The sequence below is a fragment of the Stigmatopora argus genome, chromosome 10 (genome assembly GCF_051989625.1).
Source record: "Stigmatopora argus isolate UIUO_Sarg chromosome 10, RoL_Sarg_1.0, whole genome shotgun sequence".
Classification (NCBI taxonomy): Eukaryota; Metazoa; Chordata; class Actinopteri; order Syngnathiformes; family Syngnathidae; genus Stigmatopora; species Stigmatopora argus.
In genome coordinates, this window is record NC_135396.1 from 4445992 (window position 1) to 4471089 (window position 25098).

The 25098-nt window shown below is 42.2% G+C and overlaps 1 protein-coding gene across 4 annotated transcripts; it reads right to left on the reverse strand.

Annotated features, from left to right (window-relative positions):
- Positions 1-142: 142 nt before the first annotated feature.
- On the reverse strand, positions 143-24778 carry aplp2 (amyloid beta (A4) precursor-like protein 2). 4 transcript variants are annotated; one of them, XM_077610690.1, is made up of 18 exons: positions 24506-24776; positions 13093-13266; positions 12472-12601; positions 9571-9683; positions 9224-9462; positions 8918-9129; positions 8137-8304; positions 7931-8064; positions 7734-7808; positions 6988-7146; positions 6797-6925; positions 5451-5550; positions 4943-5101; positions 4765-4800; positions 4284-4366; positions 3295-3372; positions 2079-2234; positions 143-1905 (listed from the first exon to the last, which is right to left on the reverse strand). In XM_077610690.1, exons 1-18 carry the CDS (start codon positions 24575-24577, stop codon positions 1804-1806), a joined length of 2319 nt encoding a protein of 772 aa, XP_077466816.1. In that variant the 5' UTR covers positions 24578-24776; the 3' UTR covers positions 143-1803. The 4 variants fall into 4 exon arrangements, with proteins under 4 accessions (XP_077466816.1, XP_077466817.1, XP_077466818.1 ...); XM_077610691.1 differs by lacking the exon at positions 4765-4800 and having other exon boundaries at positions 24506-24777; XM_077610692.1 differs by lacking the exon at positions 3295-3372 and having other exon boundaries at positions 24506-24777.
- Between the last annotated feature and the right edge of the window lie 320 nt (positions 24779-25098).

The following is a 25098-nucleotide window of genomic DNA, read 5'->3' on the forward strand; positions in this document are numbered from 1 at the left end:
ACTTTAAATGCATAAAACATCATCATCAAACAGTATCTAAAAAGAAAGGTACATTAACTCTCCTAATGGCCAATTTAAAGGTGTATGTAAAATAAAAGGGACTGGGATTGCTCTAATAAATAAAAAAACAAAAAAACACACATTGGACTGTAAATTGTGACTTTATTGACATGACCTCCCCTTAACCAGAAATAAGCTTGTTAACGCCACTCTCTGATAACTAATAATAATACAAACCAAATACAGCATAAACAGTATTAGCCGCATGTTTGCGTGTTGTCTTTCCACACAGTCAACAGGTATTTAGAGTTACAAGACTGAAGCTGTTTTTAATGTTTGTTTTTTGTATTTTTTATGTTTTTTATTTTTATTTGGGGGTGGGGGGTAGTGCAGTACTGTCACAGGACGAGGAACAAATAAAAAAAAAGAATATATATTTAAAATATCTTCTTATGTATCAGAACAATGCACACCAGCACAGAATAAGTTCACCGGGAAGAAGAAAAAATAAGTTTTGATTGTAACATCGACTATACAAAGACGGCAATGAAGATTTTAGTTCATTTTTAATGGCAATTTGGAATTTTTAAAGACAAACATGGAGGGTGTTTGGATTCTTTTTTTATAGTAAATATCTGTATATGTACATTGTTTATTAGTGTTATGGAAATAAATGCTGTTTTAGTGGGGAGTACCACTTTTAAAAATTGGGGGGTTAACCCTTTATGAAATGATTTTTTCATTGGAAAAATCTCTAATTTCATGTTATTTGTTTTGTTTAAACTAACATTGTATTCATTTTGTATTTGGATGTATTTATGAAAAAATAAATGATATTTAAATTCAATGGATTTCAATAGTTACTTGCCCTATAAAGGGTTAAATTTAAGATGGGGGGAAAAATAATCAAAGAAATCATCAAAAAATTGACTTCCCCAACAGTCCAAAATGGAACATTCCATTTTACATTCAACAAAAGTTGTAGAGTAGCAAATGTCGTCAACTCATTCAGTGCCATTGACGATCTAATGATTGTGGCCAGCCTCTCCAGGTAGAAATAAATTGGACGTCTATCGCCGTCCATGGCAGTGAATGAGTTAATAACATTTGAGTTATAGAAATACATTTCTGTTACATCCATTTAATATAGTGTTTGTCTTTTTTTGGGAATATTTTATAAGCCTAGCGGCCAACAGGCTGAGACACTTCTTTGCTATTGCACGGAATTGTATTGCATTTTTTTTAGTTTGATCACTTGCAGTGCCATTGACGGTGATAGACGTCCAATCCTGTGGCGTCCAATCAACTTTTTGCAGTAAACTTAAGTGTCTTTCTTGCTAATAGGCTTTGGATCCATTTGAACAGGGAGTGTTGGCAGCAAATGAACGTTTGTTGATTCCAACTTTAAATGAATTGGACATCTAGCGCCTTCAATGGCAGTCATTGAGTTGAAACGGTATTTCCAGACGAGAGGTATTGGTAATAAACGCTTGATAAATTATAACAACACATGATCATAATTTCTAAATTACGGTCAATTTGATTTACTGGTATTTTTCCTCTGCATTCAGAAAAACAAAATGGCGACCTCTTTTCCATTATAAAAAAAAAATGGGTTTGATTCATCGATTTTTTTAAACAAATCATCAGAAATGTGACACATCTTTGATCCAAGGTAACGCAAATAACAAGATAATCAACAACAGTGAAAAAAAAAAGCGCGCTATGGTACAATAGCGTGTTATGATTTTGTTACGGAATTATTGGTCAGTAGTACGGCAGTGGGCGGCGCCCCCCTCAGGTTTAGATCTGCATCTGCTCCAGGTATTTGTAGGTGGGATTCTCGTAGCCGTGGTTTTGCATTTTGTTGAGGTGGCGCTCTTCGGGCGTCAACATGGGGTCCACCTGACAGACACACACAAGTCACATGACATCGTTAAAGTAGTGGTGGGACAACCCATCGATGAATCGCGATGCTTTGCGTCCCGAAAGGTAGTCGCTACGCTCCAGCAAAGAACGGATGTATGGTTTTAAATGAGGCGAAGTAATCATCCTGGCCACTAGGCGGCGCGCCGTACCTCCACGATGCCGTGGCTGATGGTGCCGTAGTGGCGCTTTCGAAGCAGCACCAGGCTGATGACGATGACGGTGGCCACGGCCACGGCGATCACCAGCAGGCCGATGAGAACGCTGCTGCCGAAGCTGAAGTCCTCGCCGAGCGGTCTGTAGGTCGCCTGAAGGGGGCAACAAAAGCGCAATGACCGAAAGCAGCCTGCTCAATGAAAGCCAGGACTTCATAGATATTTTAGGCTCGAATATGAGGTGGATTCGCTAGTCATTTGACACCCGACTTTATCGACTTTTAAGCGTTTGTCATTAGTTTCCTTTTCCTTTGCACTTTTAAATATGCATATTTTCACCTAATATTGCTCTATTTTTCTTAACTGTATTTCCCCCCCAGCAATTTTACCATCATTACGTTATATTGGAATGAAAATTCATACTCAAAGTGTCCAATGATTTAAAAGCTTTTTTTTGTTAAATCTCCTATAATAAAAGCTCTGCCTGCCATCGACAGTGCCCAACATCCCAGTCCAAATGGATTGGACATGGCCAATGGCAGTCAACGCATTAGTGGGAGATGATCGCGTGAAATAATGTGATATTGTGTCGTCGCACAAATCCGCCTGTCACTCCAAAACACGTCTCAAATCATGCCACTGGGCACATATGACGTCATCATATGCGTCGTCACGTGACCCGACGAGTCATGTGATCAATCCATTAGCCTTCTACGCATGCAGCCATGCACAAACCGTCACAGCGCTACTGTAAAATAAGAATAGTCATTGTAAAAATATATATATATATACTTTTTGGGTCATCAGATTCTAAATTGACTATTATTATTACATGTTTTGCAATCTTCCATAACATTGAAACCTCTAAAGTAAAAACAAAAATGGCCGCCCTGAGGCGACATACGCAGCAAAGACAATGCATTGACATCAGAACCACCCCCCAATGAGTTTATCACTATAGTAGACGCCCAATTCGTGTGAAGGCGGAGGGATGGCAGAAAAATCAATGCTCTGCCATCCCTCCCACTTCGAGGAGATTGGACGCCTACTAGTGAGATATTTCAATTCGTAGCAGAAGCATGAAAAGACCTTTCATTGCCCCTACCAACATGGCCGCCATGACACGACATTTGCGCCAAAGTCAATGCATTGCTCAAAAGACGGAAGTGACGAGCCACGCCCTCTGGCCAGCGGAGGGCGCCACCGTACTCACCAGCTCATCGTCATGCATTACGCGGATTCTCTCTGCACTGTAAACAACTTCTTTAACATCCAGAGACTCATCAATCACCTGTCAACACAGACGGGTGACGACGTGTAAGTCCAGGTGCGTTTTGGTGTTTGAGAGAGAAAGTTGGGTAGCATTTTAATCGTTTTTTTTCCCTTTTGGTGACACAAACCTGCAGAGGAAGCGTCTGTCACCTGTGCCAAGATCTTGATGAGAATCCTCCGTATTTAGCACACAAACGCACGTACGCACACAAAACAGCTTTTCAAATGAGAGCTTCTCAAACTTTTCGCTGAAAAAAAAATTGGGGGGAGTTCTCTCCCGCGCCCCCACGTAGATGCACCCTAGGCAGTTGCCAACATTGCCCATGGCAAAAACCAGCTCTGTTAAAAAAACTTGAGGAATTCATCTTTTTTAATTCATTGGATTTAATGCTATAATAATGCTATATCCTTTTTATATATATAAAAAAAACACACTTTTAGTAAAAAGGTGTTTTAGTAAATTAAAAAAAACAGCATCGCTTTCCTGTCAGCCTCCAATTTGTTCTCTAAATTAACATCATTATTATTGTCAATATGTCAGATATGCGCTAATACATTACAAGCATTTTTAATGGAACCAAAACAAAAACAGTGGGCCGTAATTGCCTGAATTTGCTATATTAGCTCTCCATTTTCAATACGCAAAATCCTCTCTCATGATAAAATAATGCTGAGTTTGAGAAGCGGCATTTTAGACGCGTCTTAGCATGCCAAATACACGCATGCGACATCCAAACAAACACCAAAACGCTCGCATGCCGACCAACAAAGACAAACAAATAGCCGTGTGCCACTTTGCGAGAGCTCAGAATTTGCACATTCTGGCAGCAAATGACCACAGCGATAGACATCCAATCGGATTGGACGTCTATCCCCGTCGATGGCACTTTGAGACGTTAAATATTATATTATACATAGCATTTTTCTTACCACATTGGGTCCCATGTTAATCTTGCTATTGATGACTCGCTCCTCGGCTCCGATGAGACCGTCCAGGTCGGACGTGGCCGAACCTGCGAGAAAGACGACCAATGAGTTCTCAATACAAAGCACCCCCGCGCGCGACAGGCTCGTCTCCGTAGGGCTCCAAGAAAGAAGACAATGCAAGTCATTGTTGTTAGTGACACAAAGCCGGTACTGTGCTGACCGTTAGCAGTACGGCTAGCCGCTAGCGTTACCATGCTAACCATTAGCACTACGGCTAGCTGTACTGTGGTGACCATTAGCAGTACGGCTAGTTGCTAGCCACATTGTTTTGTCTATTAACTTTAAAAGCACATACTAAGACGCGGCTTATAGTCAACTTTGGGAAATTTAGGTGGACAAGAATGCTATGGGAAGGAGAACAGCTTAAAATGAGATAAAAGAAAAGAAAAAGATGAAAAATGGAGACGCCACATTGGGCACCAACCTTTCTTGAAGACTCGCGGGAGGTCGGACAGATCGCCTTGTTGTTAAAAAGTGACAATAAAAGAAGAAGAAAAGAGAAGGAGAAGAAAAAAGTGGGTTGAGTGATGAAATTTATGAATTTGTGAAGGAATTTCTCTGAGAAAAGTATGAGAAGCCACCAATGGATTGGACAGGCTCACCTTCAGGTTCCGGGCGGGACCCCAACGAGTTGACCTGGACAGGCCGGAAGGGTCTCACCTCGACGCTTTCCTCCGAGGACACTGTGATGTCGGGCTGGGACTCGGAGATGGACGACAGGAACTGGTCCATGTCGGCTTTCTGTTCCTGAAGAAGTTCATCTAGTGCATTCAGGGATAAAAAAAGATGAGTTTCTACGGAGCATCAGAGATGGGTGCCGCTAACTAGCAATTAGCATTAGTCTTGTTATTTTTTACGAGGGAGCGGCTTCGACGTGACCTAATTCTGTCGGTGCTCTCGATTCGTTTTCACAACCATGTCAAAGTGTTCAAACTGATGCGACGACAACAACAACACGTTTAACCGCTTCTAAAAACAAACAAACAACCTTGCTACATAAATGTAGATAATAAATGCCATTTTTTAGCTCAATGGAATTATGCTGTGAGGTCCACATTTTGTAGCACTGACAAAAAATGACAATTCCGGTCCTTGGGAAGAAGAACTCACCAATTTCATCCTGGATCTCCTCGGCCACGTAAGGAACCTTGTAGAGCAGAGACAAACTTTGATTCATCCTCTCCTCAATCACACGTAGGTGGGTCATCACCTGTCAGGTAAAAGAAACCAGAGGAAATGGGATATGTGGCATGTACATATTGTGACAGGGGGGCCTAAAATAAAAATGAGCATGTCAGCCTGAATGAGCGTCAGGAGTGTAGCACAGTCTGACCAGCAGGTGGCAATAGAGCAGCGATTACTTGGTAGCAACCCTGCCTGCTGCAGTATAACAAGAAAACTGCAGTATAAAGAGGCATCTTGACAGTAGGAAGCACAACTGATCTTTGTATGAAAGTAATATTTTAACACCCCAATTTTGGCTCCAAATGTGGAACATTTTTTATTCAGGCTAGTCTGAGAGAGATTTTTATACTTAGGTCCGTGTAACTTTAAATTGGAAAAAATAAGGTGAGTCAGGTGTGCGCACATGAAATATCCGGTTGGCTACCTTGATAAAGGACAATGTTGGTAATCCTTGCATTCAAGTTTCATATTGACACGATAAGTCATGTGTGAGTCATTTGTTGCAATGTTCTGCTTGTTTTTGAGACACTTCAGTTGACGTGTTTGGACTTGACTCCCACTCATTATCACGAGTACAGTTGTCTTGTAATTCAGTCTTTCACAACCGGTATTGAGCCAAGCAAGGTAATGAACTGCTTTTACTTGGGGGAAAAACAGTCTGACTAAATTTTCAATGATAAACAAAGAGAAAAGTGAAGCCCCAACCCTTTTATTAAACCCTGACAAGGCTTAGTTATCGTTATAACCCTAGTTGAATCCCTACTTTAAAACCTTTACCTAAAAAAAGCAGGCAAAACTGGCTGCCATTGAGATGATATGTCTGAACTTATTTAGATTTTATTTTAGCAAGAAACATGAAGTCAAAACACGACTTTCACCGGCTGCGCAAAATGATGCACTGGGACCGGATCTTGCCACACGAGCTGCGAGTTTGACACCCGTGCTTATATATTAAAAACCTGAAATCAAACCTGACTTTAAAACTTAAATCCTCATACAAAACCCACAGTCCCTTAATCTAAATTAACATAACGTAGCATAGTACAGCATGCCAAAGCATGGCATAAGTCACACATAACGTAGCCTAGCATAACATAACAAAATGTATTGTAGCATACCGTAACATAACATTTTACATTCTTTGAAATTCTAATCCAGGTCAAATCCTACACTTGGCTTCAAAGATAACTTGGAAACTTTAATCTTGAGTATAAAACTACACCTCCCATTCATCGTGTTTTTTTAGCAACCCCACATTCGCCAAAACCCACCTGTGACTTCATCTGAGCCGCCTTCTCAGGGTCCACAGCCAAAACGTGCTGGTAGTGGCGGATAGTGTGCTGACGGTCCTTGCTTTCGGCGCGCACGTAGCGGCGTAGCGCCTGCAGAATGCGGTGGGGCTGCCGAGTGCGTACGCCGGTTAGCTGGTGGGAGCGTTTTCCGGACGGAAAGAGGCGCTTACCCTGGGGGGGTCGGCCTGCAGGGCCGCCAGGTAATTCTCCAAGGCCTGGCGGCGTCGGTCGTTCAACATGGCCTCCACCCGAGCCAGGTGGGTCTCCACAAGTTGCTGCTTTTCGCTGGCGGCTTCCTCCTCCAGGGACTCCACCATGGCCTGGAAGTGCTGCAACATATTCGGTAACGTTATTTTTTGGGATTCATTTTGAATCTGGTAAATAGGATGGAGGCCCGATACTGCCAAAATGAAAAACAATCAAAGTGAATATAAAAAAGACTATAAATCTAAAATAATAAATGCAAAAATAAATACTTTGTAGAATAAATGTACAGATAAAAATGAGGCTGCTCGGTGGTAAAGTGGTTGGGACGGTTGCTTTGCAGCTCTGAGATCGATGGTTCAATCCCCGGTGGGTCTGACCTCCCTATGCAGAGTGTATGTTCTCCCAGGACCTGCGTGGGTCTTCTGTGGGTACGCGGGCTCCCCTTTTACTTTGATTGAATTACATATTTATTTCCATTTTTTGCCTTGATTTCTTTTTAATCTAATTTATTACTCTTATATGTATAGTTGTTTTTATTTTCAATTTTATTTCTTCATTTATCTTTCCTTTTGGCAGCTTTGGTTCTCCATGAAATATTCAATCCGAGACAAAGTAGTTGCGGTTGAAAATGATAACAACATTCAAGGCCAAATGAAGAGCTGCTGCAGGCTGTCATTTCTGACCCGACCACAGGGTGGCGCTGACTGACCTGCACCAAGGTTTGCCTCTCAGCCTTGGGCAAGTTCTTGGCCTGGCTGTCCGCCTCCTCCCACTCCTTCCTGACCTGTGGCAGAAAATCAGCAATTAGACCAGTTCCACCAGTAGCTATATATTTTATAATGCTAACATGAGCATTTAGCATCACGAACAAAATCCCCATATTTAGCGGGCTTGGGTTTGGGTTACCCTCTCCATGCGGTTGCGGTGCCTCATCTCCAGCTGTTCCTTGGCCTTCTGGAAGCGACTGTGCTCCTGGTCGTCCGCTGGCGTCTCAAAGTAGATGTCCACGTCGTCGGCGGGCTGAGGCGTGGGGGGCGTAGCTGTTCAAACAAAAGGAAACCGCCGTCAAAAAAATGCAATGCCATGGAGATGGCAAGCTTTCTCGGGCTCACCCAGTCGCTTGCACACGGCCATGCAGTACTCCTCCGAGTCAAAGTTATTGCGATTTCCGGCGCAGCCTCCGTAGATGAAGAGCACGCACTTCCTCTGGCTCATGTCAAAGTGCCAGCGGGGCATGGAGGCCCTGCAGGGACCCGTTTCCGCCTCCACGGCGCACACGGCTGCAACAAAGGCAAGTCGTTAGTGGAAATACATGGTAATTTGCACAATGTCCCTCTTCTGTGAACTAAATATTATTATTTTTAAAGGCAAAACAATAATCCAGTGCGCAGGAAAAGCCAATAAGAAGGTCCAAAAGAAAACATTTTGGTCACAAAATACACATTGGTCATTGACAATTTCAACATTATACATACATAATACTAATTAGGAACCAATCGAATGTTATTTTATGATCACCAAAACTCTAACTTGAGGCCAAACATACTGTCAAATTGATCACAAGGAAGCATGAGATAATACTAATTTCCAAATTCCATACCTGTCAACCTCTGCCGATAACTGCCCTTATAAATGATTATGATTCCCCTTACAAACCCCCCAAAAACCTTACAAACACCGTAAGAGTCGTACGGTGTTTGTAAGGTTTTTTGGGGGTTTGTAAGTGGAATCATAATCATTTATAAGGGCAGTTATCGGCAGAGGTTGACAGGTATGAAATTCTAAAAATTAATTAATTCTAACTTCAATAACAGAGGCTTGGAATCCTGCCCGGTAACAAGCGACGAGCCCATAATGAATAATTCCCATTGGAAGAATGAAAAAAGAAAACACCTTTGACTTCCTCCAGACTTTTGTCCAAGTCCTCCCGGCTTTCTGTCATTCTGCTGCTCTCTCTCTTGTCTTCCTCCTCATCCATCTCCTCATCCTCATAGACGTAGTGGTCATAATCGTCCTTGTCCTCGTCCTCCTCTACCTCGCCTTCCTCATCCTGCCGCTCCTCCTCTTTCTCCTTCTGCGTGGGTTTCTCTTCAGCCGGAGCCTCGCTGCCATTAAAAGCAACCAAAATGCGTCAAGTTGTGGCTTAAACTCCCTGTGTATTACTACTTTTTTTTTTCTTTGTGACATTGTTGAGCTAACCTGTCCTCTAGGGCGTCCTCGTCTTCATCCAGGTCGTCCTCGCCGATTTCCTCGTCCTCAAAGTCTTCCTCTTCCTCCTCCTCCTCCTCCTCGACCTCCTCTCGCTCTGGGACCAAGTCATCCGTCTCCTCGGCACGCGAGGCGGGGCAGCAGACGAACTCGGTGCCGTGGAACTTGTCGGTTCCGCACGGGAGGAGCATGCCGTAGCTGTGCAGCACCGTCGAGCTCTTGACGCACGCCTGTGACCAGGGAGATGCCATTTAACAGATGACAAATCTCACTTTCGAGTGTAAAGCGGACATGACAACTTGACCTCACGAAGGTCACTTTTTAATGGCGATTTTTACCTCCTTGGCCACACCGTGCCATTGCTGGTGACTAGCGCACAGGTCCATACGCTCCTTGTGGAAGAACTTGCACTTCTCCGGAACCAGCAGGACATCGCTGACAAACTCCCCAACTACAAAAACCACACCCAAAAACTTTTGTTAGCGGCGCCGAGTGTCCCCGATGACGAATCGCGGGGGCCCGGGCAGAAAAAGGTTTGCCATCGGGGCAGGTTTTGACCTGCGAACATCTGCCCGTTCTACTTTGCTAAATGATCCCGTGCTTGATGAATGGATTTTATTTATAGAAGCTGTCCAAGAGAAGGAGAAATGAAAGGCATGCAGCGGTGGCGATGCCTTCGCACAATTGGCGTGTGGATTTTTTGGGGGTGGAAAAGGGAAAAATATCAACAACTCCTGAAATTTTGTAGTATTATTGAATTTGATCCGGAATAAGACGCAGCTAGCATTGCCGTTCTGGTTGTGACATCACAACCAGAATCAAGTTAAAAAAAGTGGGCATTCCCTGATGTATGACTTTCACAGTTGGCTGGGAAATGCTCCAGCACCCCCGGCAAAAATAAATGACTTTTCATTTTACAACTTCTCTTCCTTTAGCATATTTTGTTTTACGCGATATGGGTGCCACCTGATGCCAGATCCGGAATAATCCGCAGACTTTTGCAGTCTGCTAGCATTGCCGTTCTGGTTGTGACATCACAACCAGAATTTTGTATTTTGAAAAAAAGTGGACGTTCCCTGATGTGTGGCTTTCACAGTTGGCTGGGAAATGCTCCAGCACCCCTGGCAAAAATAAATGACTTCATTTTACAACTTCTCTTCCTTTGGCACATTTTGTTTTCCACACACATTTTTTTCGTTACGCGATATGGGTGCCACCTGATGCCAGATCCGGAATAATCCGCAGACTTTTGCAGTCTGCTAGCATTGCCGTTCTGGTTGTGACATCACAACCAGAATTGAGTTTTTTTAAAAAGTGGGCATTCCCTGATGTATTGCTTTCACAGTTGACTGGGAAATGCTCCAGCACCCCTGGCAAAAATAAATGACTTCATTTTACAACTTCTCTTCCTTTAGCACATTTTGTTTTCCACACAAATTGTGAAACATATTTTTTCGTTAGGCGATATGGGTGCCACCTGATGCCAGATGCGGAATAAGCAGCATACTTTTGCAGTCTGCTAGCATTGCCGTTCTGGTTGTGACATCACAACCAGAATTTTGTAAAAAAAAAAGTGGGCGTTCCCTGATGTATTGCTTTCACAGTTGGCTGAGAAATGCAATCCAACCAATCGAATCATCAAAGCAGATTTTGTCAAGCTGACAAATTTCACATTGGCCCGTCAAGTTTGATTTCTCGCTAAACGCTGCTAATCCATGGTGTCTGCGGCACTCCGCGCGGGTATTTTCGTCAAAGCCTCACTCTTGTCAACCGCACAGAGAGCTTTTAGTGGCTTGTCACGCTGCGTGCATGACAGACACTGATTTAATTGCCTGCAAAAGCTTTTTTTTTTTTTTTTTACCCTCAAGGCTCACTTCTCTTGTTAGCGCAGTCTTTTTTCAGACAGGCATATAAAAGACAGCGCTCTGTGAAGCTTATCTTAATTTTGCACTAATGTCATTGTTTGGCAGTAAACGTGAAGCAATATGCAATAAATCAACTCATCACACGGTAAATTAAAAAGAGCTGGCTTATTTTTTCAGGCTGCTATTTATTGCGTATTAAAATGTCGCAATTTGAGGGGCGAATAAACGCAACTAAGTTCAAATTTCAAGTTGGTTTTTCTCAACGTTAGCATTAAAAGAGTTCAATAACTCATCGGTCATAAATTTCAGCCCGTGAATTCTCTTGATCCGTATTTTACGTTTGCTATGTGAAACCCTCCCCAAATAAAAAAACAAATTTAAAAAAAGATTCTAACCCGTCCGCCCTAGCGACTGCCAAAAATGCTCTCGGCCATTTCACAGTCCGTCGCAAAGGCTAATGGATTTTTTCAATCGCGCCGGCACGACTCAATCAGCAAAAAAGGCTTCCGCGCAGATGAAGAGTGGCGGAAAGCTGCTGCAGCACAAAAGATGATTTGGAGCTTTTCTTCCCTTCTATTTTTTCCAAAACTCATTTTTATTTGTTGACACTCGCCATTGAGGCGACTTTTGTCTTCTAAAAAAAGCACAAAGAAACCAGGACACCCATGTATATATATATATATATACTAGAGAGACAATACATAATAATAATAGAATATATGCATAGTGGTACCTCTATTTATGAATGCTTCTAGATACAAAGTTTCAGGTTACGAAAAGCATTCCAAGATATGTGTGCAAGTTATGAAACCAAAATGAAATAAAACATCCCCTAAAAATGAATACATTTCCCGTATTTGGAATTTTATTTTGAAATTGTCGTGGTAGAGGTGCCTTCCTATATCATGCGAAATTGGTATAATTTTATTGTTTTTGTAATGTCATATCCCATTTGTTTGGGGAAGGAGTCAGGCTCTGAGCGTTTGGAAAATTTGGAAAATGATGGCCCGTCCCCCTTATTCCTTCATCTTAATTTAAAGATTCCAAAATGGCGGCGCGCACGGGTGCAGCGGCTCTATGCTCTCCAGTTTTTACCAATTTCGTCATACTCAGTTATGGGTATGATGACAATTAGGCTTTTGTCGAGTCAATGATGATGACAAAGCCTATGTCCGATTATTAGTATTATTAAAGACCTGCTAGTTGACGTAATGGCTCAAAGTAATTCTCAAAATGGTTGATGAAAGTTGCCCTACGTGTATGTTTATGACTGTTAAAGATATTGGAAGTGCATTGCGGACTAAAGAAAGTCAACTATGGACATTCCTGGTGTAATTGCGTCCTAAAACAAACAAAATCTGTAGTGGCGCTTACCAAGGCATTTGAAAGGCACCACGGTGTGGGCGTGGCCCTTGCACACCTTCTTCTCCTTCCTACACCAGTTGTCGATACGCAGCGGCTGGTTGGCCTCCACCACGTTGGTGATTTGAAGCTCAGGGTACATCTGTTACAATAAAAAAAAATAATACAAAAAATTAAATACAGAGTGAGAGGAAATGGTCCAGTGCGCCAATCTATTTCCAAATTACTACCGTATTTTGCTGTTTAATATATCCCCCATTTAATATACCCGGGTATATTAAACGGCAGGGGTATATTAAATGGTGCAAAAACTGGAAGGTACGATCCACTAAGCACTCTTTATGCCGTGACGGGGTGCATCAACGTTTTGCCGACTAAAACTACTTAGTGCTCAGGTTAAAAGTACTTACTGCTGAATAAAGTCTGACTTGGAATTTTAATGAACTTAAGTATCTATAATTATGCCCCCACGAACACCATACAAATCTTACCAAAAAAGCTGAGTTGCCATTTAATATACCCGGGTATATTAAACAGCAGAGGTATATTAAATGCAAAAATCATTTAATATACCCGGGTATATGAAACAGCAAAATACGGTATGTTAGTTACTTTCCAGGATTATGGACTCACCTCTTGGCAGTAATGCAACACGCCTTCTTTGGTACCCAGGCAGCTCTTGGTTCCGGACGGATCGGGTTCCCAGCGGCCCGTTTGGATGTTGACATGCATGTTGAGCTTGCCGCAGAACATGGCCACCTGCGGCTCGGCCACGGCGAACCCGGTGCCCGCGTTGGCTGCTAGCGCCTGCAGGAGAAATCAACAATTCACATTCAACTCATAGTGCCTTTCTGTTATTTTCTTATTCACTCGTCATCTGTACCGATTATCCACAAAAGAATGAATGAATTTTGTAGGTTTTTTTTGTGTTTCATAAAAAGATAAACATAACACGGGTTCCATTAACCGGTCAAAAGGGTTCAGTAGACATCACTTGCCAATTATTAACATTGTGCAACAAAGATGACAGTCAAAGGTCATACTGGAGGGAAATTAATATGTTTAATCAGTAACACTCTGTTTACTAGTAGCTTTGTTGTGGCGTAATTATTAACTACTTGTATGTGGTGTCGGACCAGACCATGTTTTGGGACCCAAGTCTGATACCAGATGGTGTGCTATTGGCCGATACTAAAAATAAAGAAAAAGAACAAAAATATGTTTTATTTGCTGCCAGCCCTTCCACTTCAAATGGATTGGGCGCCTACTAAGGACAGTCATCTCAATGTTTGGCAGAAACATAAAAAACACATTTCACTGCCCCTAGCAACATGGCTTCGGGGCGGCCATGTTGGTAGGGGCAAATTTACCATCAAAGTCAATGCATTGGCATTAAAATGAAGTATTCATTTTTGAACTATCTATAAAAGATGATTTTTATCTGTGTCAATTGGCAGGGTTTTGCATGCGAGATAGTCGCCAAAGTCCACTGGGGACGCCCAATGACGTCCCACCAAATCTAACAAAGCACACGCCCATCCCGAGAGGAAGTAAACAGGAAGATGAGGAGATGTTCAAAGTAACTTCTGAACTTTTTTTTTTTGCACTACGCCTGAACTTTTTCAAACGTCGGACCTCGTCTAATTTGGGCGCGCCTCCTGGCACGTCTCGGTTTAGGACTTTTCCCAGAATGCCCGCGGGCCATGTGACGGCAGAGAAATGCCTGGTATGGTTTAATCCTGCTAATCCTTCCCTGCGGTGACTACAGATTTAAGTAGGAGAGTGTAGCGTGAAAGTCACTCCCTCATATTCACTCTATCACATAGAAAACACTCTCATATGAGCTTTTCTGCGGGTGCGAAGATAAAATGCAGAATGGCGGCTTTTATTGCACTTTGACTGTTTGCCGCATGGGATTATTTGACAATAATTAGCAAAGTTTGCATGGGTGGTGTTAAAATAATGTTTGCCGCAGGCCACGTCGTATTTACTGCCACAATTGATGAATTAAAAGCTTTTTTGATAGTTGATATATTATTTCTAGATATTAAAAATGATCCACATTTTCTTAGCTAGTATTCTTTTTTATTTTCTCAAACTGTATTTGCATTTCTTTTTTTGAAAATATTTATTTGAATTTTTTTTCATAGAGAAAATATTAAATATTTCCCTTTTTTATTTTTAATCATAAATTTTTCAATCGAGGAAAGAGAGCAAATATATTTATTTTTCAAATTTTGAAAAAAAATGTTTATTTTTAGAGTAAAAAATGTATTGGCTAAAAAAAATGTATTAAAAAATGAATAGTTTGCCCTCGAGCCGCAACTTTGAAACCCACGTTTTACCCACATTGTAATGTTGAATTCGTCTGGTTTTAATGACCCACAAATTATCTTTGAAACCAGTTAACCACCGAACGCAATTTTATACTACAAGACTAATTGTCAATTTTGGTCAAATTCCACGGCAGAAAAACAAGGCGACGGCGCACACACACGCAAGCGCACACAAATACCCATGAATCACAGAGACGGCAAAACCGTGGGAAGGCCGAGACCTGAGACGCTGCACAAACATCAAATGGACAGTAGGACAGTGTGGAAGGACGCCATCCAATGACACCCTCCCACCCACACACACCTACACACACACACATGGACGGACGGGACAAGCCCTTCCCCTTGGCCAAGGGTGAACAGTAAAAACAGAGTCATAAAAGGGACAAAAAAGAGGTGTCATGCTCTGAATCCGAAGGGCAAGGCCTCACAGGAATGCAAACAAGAATCTCTGTCCAGCTGAAATACTCTTTTGTCCTCAGGGCCACTGGACACTTTCACCGCCAAAAGAATTGGGAAGATGTTTTGTCCCCTAGCGACGTACAAACATTCCTGCCTTAAATATGCCGGCTTTAGAAGACGACGATCATGACTGTGGTTCGCTTATCGCGTGTTTGTCATTGAAGAGAGTCAATGAAAGATCTTTTTTTCTGCTGGGACAGCTCTAATCTTAACCTTGATTCATTTTGAACCTCAGAACAGGACTAGAACTTGAAGTCAGATTTAGTTTCACTTGAATACTTAGTATACAAGCTTAAAAAAACTTGCCTCAAAGCAATACATCAAACTCAGTTAAGGCTATCATGTTGCGTTTAAAATTAGCATATATTGTGACGACCATTCCTCTTAGCTTGTCTGTCTCGCCACAGCAAACACAGCTGAATACGGGCCGTCACCATGGAAACGTGGCACGAAAGCATCACGCAGACCCTAATTTGAAATCGGGAACCTTAAACTTGAACTTCTGTAACACAAAGTTGAAATGCTAATGCTGAATCACCTTTTCTTTGCTAACATTAGCTTGAAAGCTGTTTTTTCTTATTCCTTATGTTTGGTCTCATACTATACTATATATATATTTTTTTGCACCAAACATAGTTTTTGTAGATTCTTCGGCCATTAATATTAGCGATGGCTGCCTTGTAAAAATGTAAATATTGTATTTTAGGACACTGCCAATGGCGACGTGTCAAAGGATCGTTAATTGGAGCGTAGTGTTCTTCCTACTGCGCTCGTGTCGTCAATTTCCATTAGGGAAGGACAAAAATTTCATCTGGACTATTAATAAGTTTCCATGGGGGTTTCGTCTCATCACACATGGGAATTAGTATTAGCCTTAAAACGTTAGCATTTAATTCCTTTCAAAGCTAAAAAAAAAAGCTAAATATTAGTTTCTGGTTCACTGTCATACTAAGATACTTCACATTTCATCTTTAGTTGCAACATGCCAACACACTCATTCAACTTGCTGTCTGTTGATTAACTAGCTCGCTAGCTAGCAAACTAACTAAAACACTAAGTAATAAGAATGGTGGAATCACCATAAGTATTCTTTAACTGTCACATCCCAGCACAAAACAACAAGAAAATGGCTAGCCTAGCATGCATTCTTAAGCCACGAGATGCTAATTAATATCTTCTACGAGTAATTGTAGAAAGAAAAAAACTAGCCAATTAAAAAAAAAACGGCCGGGGGATGAGTGGTTAAGCGCGTTGGCCTCACAGCTCTGGGGTCCTGGGTTTAAATCCAGGTCGGTCCATCTGTGTGGAGTTTGCATGTTCTCCCCAGCCTGTGTGGGTTTTCTCCGGGTACTCCGGTTTCCTCCCACATTCCAAAGACATGCATGGTAGGCTAATTGGACACTAAATTGCCCCTAGCTATGAGTGATTGGTTGTTTGTCTCATTGTGCCCTGCGATTGGCTGGGCACCAATTCAGGGTGTCCCCTGCCTCTGGCCTGAAGTCAGCTGGGATAGGCTCCAGCACCCCTCACAACCCAAATGAGGTTCAGAAAATGAGATGAGAAAAGAAGGCTTATATATGTGTAGAAGATTCACTGTTAGTTTGCCAACTAACCGATGCTTGCGAACAAATGAACAAACGAGCAGTGTGTTGCTAACATGCCTGCTTATTTCCGAAGACGCGAACACCTTCTACAAAGGTCAACACTTTATTTTCATGGAGCGGACCGCCGTGTACGTCAGCCGAGGGAATGAGGAGCGTTTGATGTGCAGATAGGGAAAGGCTTGATTAGAGCGAGCATGCCTTGTTGCTAGGATATCCAGGTGCGTAATAAGATAAACTATAGCATTACGCAGACAGCAACATCGACTTCCTGCAAAATGAGAGATAATTGCTTGCAAAGACTTGAACATTTTAATGACTCAGCTCTGTTGACATTCCCTCAAAAGCATTTGATTACCACAGCGGTTGTCGCAGGACAAAATACTGATCGACTTGGAACCCGAACCAGCGTCAGAAATCCTAATTTGGAATCTTTAGCCGTGTTGGAGGCCTCAAGTCAATGTGTTATTGATCTCGTAGGAAATTCTGGAGTTCAATTTCAAATGTCAATTCCTCACTCAATCTTAATCTTTCAGCAATAGACTGCTGCACCCTCATTGCAGGAAGGAGTGCTTCCACAGATCCTTCCTCCAATCAGCTGTCAGGCTCTTTAACAAAACAAATGGCTGAGTGTTAAGACCTACCATATGCATGCATGTACATCTATATGTATGTATTTATGTGCTTATATATGTATGTACACGTATGTGTATATGTATTTGTATATGTGTATATGTATATGTATATATATATATATATATATATATATATATATATATATATATATATATATATTCAGCAACACGCTCATTTATTTATATATTTATTCATGTATTTATTTATTTATTAACTTACTTATTACCGTATTTTCGCGACTATAAGGCGCACCGCATTATAAGGCGCACCCTCAATGAATGACACTTTTTAATTTTTTTTCCCATATATAAAGAACACTGGATTATAAGGCGCCCTGTCTATTTTGGAGAAAATGTAAGACCTTTAAGTGAGCTTTATAGTCGTGAAAATACGGTACCTATCTATTTATGTCTAAAATGCCTTTCCTATTTCTGCATCCTCACCCTCTTGCTACTGTGACAACGAAATTTCCCGAATACGGGATGAATAAAGTTATCCAATCGAATTGCTAGCAAAATAACCCCATAAAATGCCACCCTGCTGTCCACCAGGTCCAGCCTCGGTGTGACTCGCCATGTGAGTTTCCCGTCCTAGCTTATGTAGAGTCCACGTGTCCTCCGTCAGATTACATCACGTTGCCAGATGTTTACCGCCGAACGAGACCCCCCGGAGGCTATATCACACATTTGTCCGCTCAAAACGAGGGGCCCCGACATTCCGCAGTTTTAGCCCATCGTCCATGTCGACCCCTTGACTTCCTTCCGGCGCAAAGATGGTCTTAATTAAGTCGGCTAAATTTACGGGGTCGTTCCCGTCTGGCTTTTCCATCCGTGTGGCGCGTGGAAGCGCCGCGGGGATGGAGCGGGCGTTCGATAGGCTTTGTGCTGTCATGCAGGCATTAGACTGATTAAATTAGCCGTGCGAGGTGGAGGGGGACCAAAGACGCAGCGTCAAGTCATTAAAGAAATGGTATGGATGAGAAGATGAGGTGAAAGGGGGGATGGAGGTTAGACGGAATATACAAGTCCACCTAGGAGTTCTTCGACAGGAATTAAATGATGGAATTTTGTCAAAGAGCATTTGAAAATGAATCATCCAGCTCCATCACTATTGAAATTGTACAATAAAAACCATGATGGAACCGTTTGCCTCTGCATAGTGGAAACCCAGCACAATGAGAAAAATGACCAATCACACTCATAGGTAGGGGTGATGTAGAGCTCAACAAGCTAGCCTCGCATGCATGTTTTTGGGATGTGCCAGATAACCAGAGTACCCAAAGAAAACCGATGTAGGCATGGGGAGAACATGCAAACTCCACACAGGAGGGTTTGAACCCTCAATCTCAGAACTGTAAGGCAGACATGCTAACCAATGGGGATGTACCTGATTTTTTAACTTCCGGAAATCTCTACTATATTCTTAGCTTTGCATTTTGTTGTTGTTGCAAATTTCATCTTAGATTTCCAACCGAGCGACGGCGGCGCCATTTGTTTTTTTAACGACAGTCCGGCGCGTCAAGTCCGTCCGTTCCGTCCTGCGCGCTCAGCGGTTTACAAAGAGCAGGATTAGCCACGGGAGTGGGTTCTCGCCGCGGTCGGCCGGCTAATCTCTGGCGCTCAGGAGGAGGATTTGAGAAGGGATGACCTGCGCTCGTTCCACTCTGTGGCAGACCACAAATTGCTATATTTTGCCCATATTTATACGTCTCTATTTGTACTTTTGAAATGCAGAATGGGCCCTCTCTCCAAGCGTTCTTCTTTCCCAAGACGGCCACCGCTAATGAGCTCGTAAGTGGCGAGTATGGAATACGATAACAACACAAATGGAGCAAGAGGAGGACCATGTCTGAATCCCAGGGGGAATCACATTGCAGTATTGTCAAGGACAAACTAACCTTTTTTTCATGGAAGACTAACTAAGGACTGAATTTATGGCTGGGCGGCACGGTGGAAAGTGGTTAGCACGAGCGCCTCGGGGGTCTGAGATCGAGGGTTCAATCCCTGGTGGGTTCCGACCTTCCTGTGTCAGAGCTGCCAAGCGTCAAAAAATCTGATTTCCTATTGGGTAAAGAGAATTTTCAAATTTTGTGAGACGCTGCCATGCGTCTAACTGCCATTGACGGCAATAGATGTCCAATCCATTAGGTCAAAATAAAAGCTAACAATGTTAGCCACTGCATAAAATCTCGACTCATTTGCAGTGAGAAGGAAGCAAGCCGAAAGCAAGAAAGACTAAAATTAGCCAGGGAAGATCACATGACCTTAAAAGACTGTCTGACTATTTCACATTTGCCGCCCGCGGCTTAAATTCATAACTCATCAAACTAATGGAATTCTTGTCCGCACTTGATTGCTTTTTATCCTGAAAGCCCAGAGTGACTTTTCTGGACGTGGAAGGGAAAAAGTGCAAGCTCGGGCAACTAAGTAGGTATCATTAAAAAAAAAGACTTGGCTGCGAGTGAATCCGATTCACAGATTGCTGATGAAAACTGTTTTAAAAACGCAATTGTTGCAGTGCCGTGTGTTTTTGTAGCGTTTTTTTCCAAGGTTGTTACGTTTTGTTGTTGTTTATCTGTGAATTACTGGGACACCATGACCCGAGCGGGACAGATGTTGTTTTGTTTTTGGAAGTCAGTGTTGCCGCATTTATCGGTGTACTTATTTAAATCTTTCAATTGGGTGGCTTTTTTGTACATTTGCACGAGTTTGACGCTGGTAAATATTGAAGCGCGTCCTTGCAAAAACAAAAGACAAAATAAAACAAAACATCCTTTCTCCTACTGATAATAAACCGATACAAAAACGATGCAACAAGATGACATTGTTGCTAACATAGCCAAAACAAAGATGCTTTTCAAAAACAATGTGAACTCAATGACGGCGCTAGACGTCAAAATACATTTGGCAGCCAATGAATCTCCGTCTACATAATTTACTGCCATCCATTCCAGTCAAAATAACAACTAATTATAGACCACCGAAGCAGGCGAGTCAGGTTGCCACGGTAACCACAGAGATGCTATTAGCCGGGAGAATCATCACCTAAAAAGCCAATTTTTTCTCAGGTACATTTCCATAGTGATTCTGTCTTTATGTCAAGTCAAGGTGGGGGTCTTGGACCTATATTTGCCCCTCCCAGTCAAAATGAATATCATGTTCAATGTCATATTCCGACTCACCACACGATGAAGTCAACGAGTCTCGCCTAACGTTTTCCATTGAGTCATACGCCCTAACCTGGATTAAGTCATGGTTTTCAACTACACAGACAATAATTTTCATTGTGAAATTTCAATAGTCATCAATCTGCGTAAGACTCACTCCTTTATCTTTCAATACTCTTTGACAAGGCTCTATCTTTTAAATCACCGGTGTCAAAGTGGGGGCCCGGGGGCCAAATCTGGCCCACCGCATCATTTTGTGTGGCCCGGGAAAGTAAATCATGAGTGCTGACTTTCTGTTTTAGGATTAAATTAAAATGAAGAGTATAGATGTATATTAAATTTCCTGATTTTCCCCATTTTAAATCAATAATTGTATTTTTTTAATCCATTTTTCTGTGTTTTTAGTTCAAAAACCATTTTCTAAAATCTAAAAATATATATATAAAAAAAAGCTAAAATAAACATTGTTTTAGATCTATAAAAAATGAATATTCAGGGCTTTTAATCCATTTATAAAAAAAAAAAAATCTAAATATTATATCTAAAAAGGCCTCCAGATTGGTGGATATACCAACTGCAACATCATCCTGCGGCGGTGTTTAAAGCAGAACAATGGCCCGTGACGAGCAGTCATTTGGACCCCCCAAGTGCGACTTTTTTCCTCCTATCCCCCCATTTCCGTGCCACGCCCCCAATACCAGGTCACATGCACATGTAGGACAACATAGCCCCCCCTGCACACCTGCGCAACCTCGCAACAGCTGCGTGGCGCTGGCCTTTGTGTGCAGGAATGCGGCGCTTTGTGCTTGTATTGTGCTTCGAGCCGGCTCTTTTCCTGCCCTGGCTGGGTCGGCCAGACAAAACCGCCCACCGTTGCCCCCCCCCCCCCACACACACACACACACACACGGCAATAATGCTGCTGCAAGCAGGACCGCCTCTTATTATTTCATGCTTTCTCCGCTGGAAGATGCGAGGCAACGAAGCAGTTTAAACTCTCTCACCCGTCCGCGTGCTCGCACACTTTTATGCCATTAATAAAAGATCAAGCGCAACGCGTGCCAGCGATCGAGCACTTGTCGAGCCTGTCTCGGATCCATCCTGGCCCCAAACGGTCGGTTCGTGCGGTCCCCTGGCGGGTTGACTAAAATGATTACCCAGCTCTACCAGCACGTTTCTGTGGGAGTGAACTCACGGACATGTTTCCTCTCAGGAAGAGAAGGGCCAAAGCAGGAAATGAAAAGAAGGGAGTGACAGGGAAGAGAGCACGCTGACATGGCAGGAAAACAACAAAATCTGTTAAAAACGTTAAAAAATGATCATTTATCAAGTATAATACGCATATGCTTGCTAAAAACATCCAAAAATTGAGGCTATTATGAGATTTATGTTGATTTCATTCATTGGTTAGCACCTCGGCCTCGCAGTTCTGTGGTCGAGGGTTTGATCCCGGACCGGTAATCACTGTGTGGAGTTTGGATGTTCTCCCCGGGATTGCGCGGGTTTTCTCCTGGTACTCCGGTTTTCGCCCACTTCCTAAAAACATGCATGCTAGGCTAATTATACACTAAATTGCCTCTAGGTATGAGTGTAAGCATCTCATTGTGCACTGCGATTGGCTGTTTTTCTGTTGTTAATACAATATATATGATTAGTTTACTTTTTAAATGGAGTTTATTCACGTAGATTTTTAAAATGACGTTTTGTATTCATGGTATATTTTCTCCATATTTTTTCTTCTACAAAGAGGCGTTTTATACGGCACAGTCAGGTAGTTGATCAATAACAAATAATGTTTTCTTCTGTTCACGGGGATTCTCCAAAGTGTTTATTGACACTTTCAACAGCCCAATGAAGTCATTTGCATGTGCTGTTGCTAGTGCAAATAAATTCCAAACACAGAAAACAAGCAGCACCATTCAGCTCAGCTATCGATTCAACAACACACACACACTCAGACACACAAAAACTCTGCATGCAACTCGTCCGCCGCCGGCCGCCATCGTACGATCCCGCCATTTAATCACGCTGACTGATCAGGGGGAGCCGTACATTTCCTCCATTAATCTCGCCCGGGAGGGAGTCCGTCCGGAATCGACCGTCGCGTGGCGGCATCGATTTCGCTTTGCTTTGCGTTTTCTGGCTGCGAGGGGCTGCGCCCGGCGGGTGGTCCGACCTCCAAACAGTCAGCTAGACGTCTTGTTAAAAGCGCTTTGTTGTTACATATGTGCCATCCTGCGCTAGGTGTGAAAGTGGAAGTCAGTTGAGTGTGAAGTTGAATGGGGAAAGGGGGGTTTTGTTTGGACAGGAGGTCTTGGACCACTGACCACATTCTTTCTTAACCTTTAGTGAGGCAAGACATCTTTTGGTAAAGCTACCGTTTAACAAAAAGCCATTAGCATAGCATAGCATTTAACTTTGCAACTGTTATTGCTTTTGACTTGTAAAACCACAACATTAATCCTTATTGCACTCATTGGCTGCCTTTAACAGTGCTAGAGGTCCAATCCATTTTGAATGGAAGGACCAAAAGCGATCTTTCATTAGTTAATACTTGAAAATTAAATACAAATGGAAGTGCAACTTCTATTACCCAGATTTTAATCCTCTGAAAATTGAGTGTTCCGATCTGGAACATTGTTTGAACCAACAATTTAAATAGGATTGGACGTTTATGGCCGTCAAAGGCATTGATAAATGACCATGCCAACCTTCCCAGTTGAAATGAATTTGATGTTGAGAACTGTCAATGGCAGTGAATGTGTCAAGGGCTACAGCAACAAAAAAATCCTGAGATAAGGTTTTTTAAAACTACGACTAAAACAATTATACACATTGCATTTTATACTATACATATTGATATTTAAACTACTAAAACAAACTGCAGAACAAAGAGAAAATGTCCATCAAAAGCAAAACAAAGTCAAGAAAAAACAGATCAATTTATCAAAGTAGATGACATTTACTCTTTTACAGAAAAATATTAAAGCACAAAGAATTTAACGGATTTTTAAGCAACCTTATATTGAGCTGCATAAATGATATGCAAAAAAAAATTGAATTTAGCTTTTCTGAAATCACTGCTGTACTAATAACCTTTTTATAATCCTATAACAGGGGATTTTTTTTTAGGGAGGGGGTTCAAATTGGAATTTATTTCCCTTTTTACATATGCAAAATCAGGTTATGAAACATATGCGATAATTCTCATGCCATTAGCACTCGGCGCTAGACGTCCAAATGGACGTCCGAGGCCGTCAATCACAGCCAATGAGTTTAATGGGTCCATTTCTCCACACGTTTTGGAAAGGTTAAAACAAAACATGTTACATCCACGACATGGAGAACGTAACACCTGACAGGAGTGTCTAAAAGGGCTCAGGGGGATTAAAAACGTCCTCCTCTGAGATAAAGATAGACTGTAAACAGCTAGCTAGCATGGCGGGAGGGAGGGAGGTTACTATGTGTTATGTGCGAGGTCCCCCGAGGCCTGACAAAGCCACTCGTCTTTCATTTGATCTCTGCACCACGCACCTTCTCGAATAAAACCACGCAGCGAGGGGGGTGGGAGCCGGACATATTTTTATTTTTCATTTGTGTTTGACATAGCCTTCGTAATTAAATAAAATTAGCTAAACAGGCACCCATAAAATCATCATCAACAACATGGAACGGACCATACGTGTTTTAGCGCGAATAAAACCACAGAAGAAGAAAGCTCTGCTGGCATACCGACATAAGGTAACATTAAAAAAAAGGGATACACCAGAGAGGAATAGCGTTGTCATGCTTGTTTCGAGTAATAATTCAGCGATAAAGCACGAAAAGGCAACGCGTGGACGTACCTCGATATATCCGGCAAACGATGGGACGACCACGGCCAAAAGCAGTGCTGATATCACCGGAACGGAACCCATCTTCGACAAGTGAGAAGTAAGTCCTGAAAAGAGCAGTTACTCTTTAAAGAAAAAAAAAGTCCTGGAATGCTATGGCGGTATCCGCTCTTTGAACGAGCGCGACCGAGGGACGAGGAAATGCGAGGTAGGGCACCAAGTAGAAGTCTCTCCACCGTGGAAATGTGGGCAGAGATTATTTTGAGGGCTGCCTCCTATTCCTCCCTCTCCCTGCCCGGTTCGGCTCATCCATTTTACCTTAAAGAGGGGGTGAACGAACAGTGCCCTCTAGTGACATTCAAGGGGAAGTTTGTCATTTTTTTATATTCCAATGGCTAACAATTTTGTGGAGATGCTTTTGAAAATAGAAAATGATCTTTTTGGAAAAAATGCTCGGGTATGATTTTCATTTCCTGTATATTTTTGGTGTCTTTCTATTAATTTTGGATTTTCCTATTAAACTGTCAGTTCAATTGGATTAGACGTCTATTATTGTCAATGGTAGGCAATGAGGTAATGCCCAATTAAATTAACTGTGAGATGTT

Bases quoted from the DNA above. Each gene is read 5' to 3' on its own strand.
- aplp2 (XM_077610690.1), bottom strand. From the start codon at position 24,577: ATGGGTTCCGTTCCGGTGATATCAGCACTGCTTTTGGCCGTGGTCGTC. The intron at 8,305-8,917 runs GTGTTTTCTTTT...CCTTTGTTGCAG, and splicing joins AAGTCTGGAGGAAGTCAAAG to CCGTGTGCGCCGTGGAGGCG. The intron at 2,235-3,294 runs GTGAGTACGGTG...TGCCCCCTTCAG, and splicing joins TAATGCATGACGATGAGCTG to GCGACCTACAGACCGCTCGG.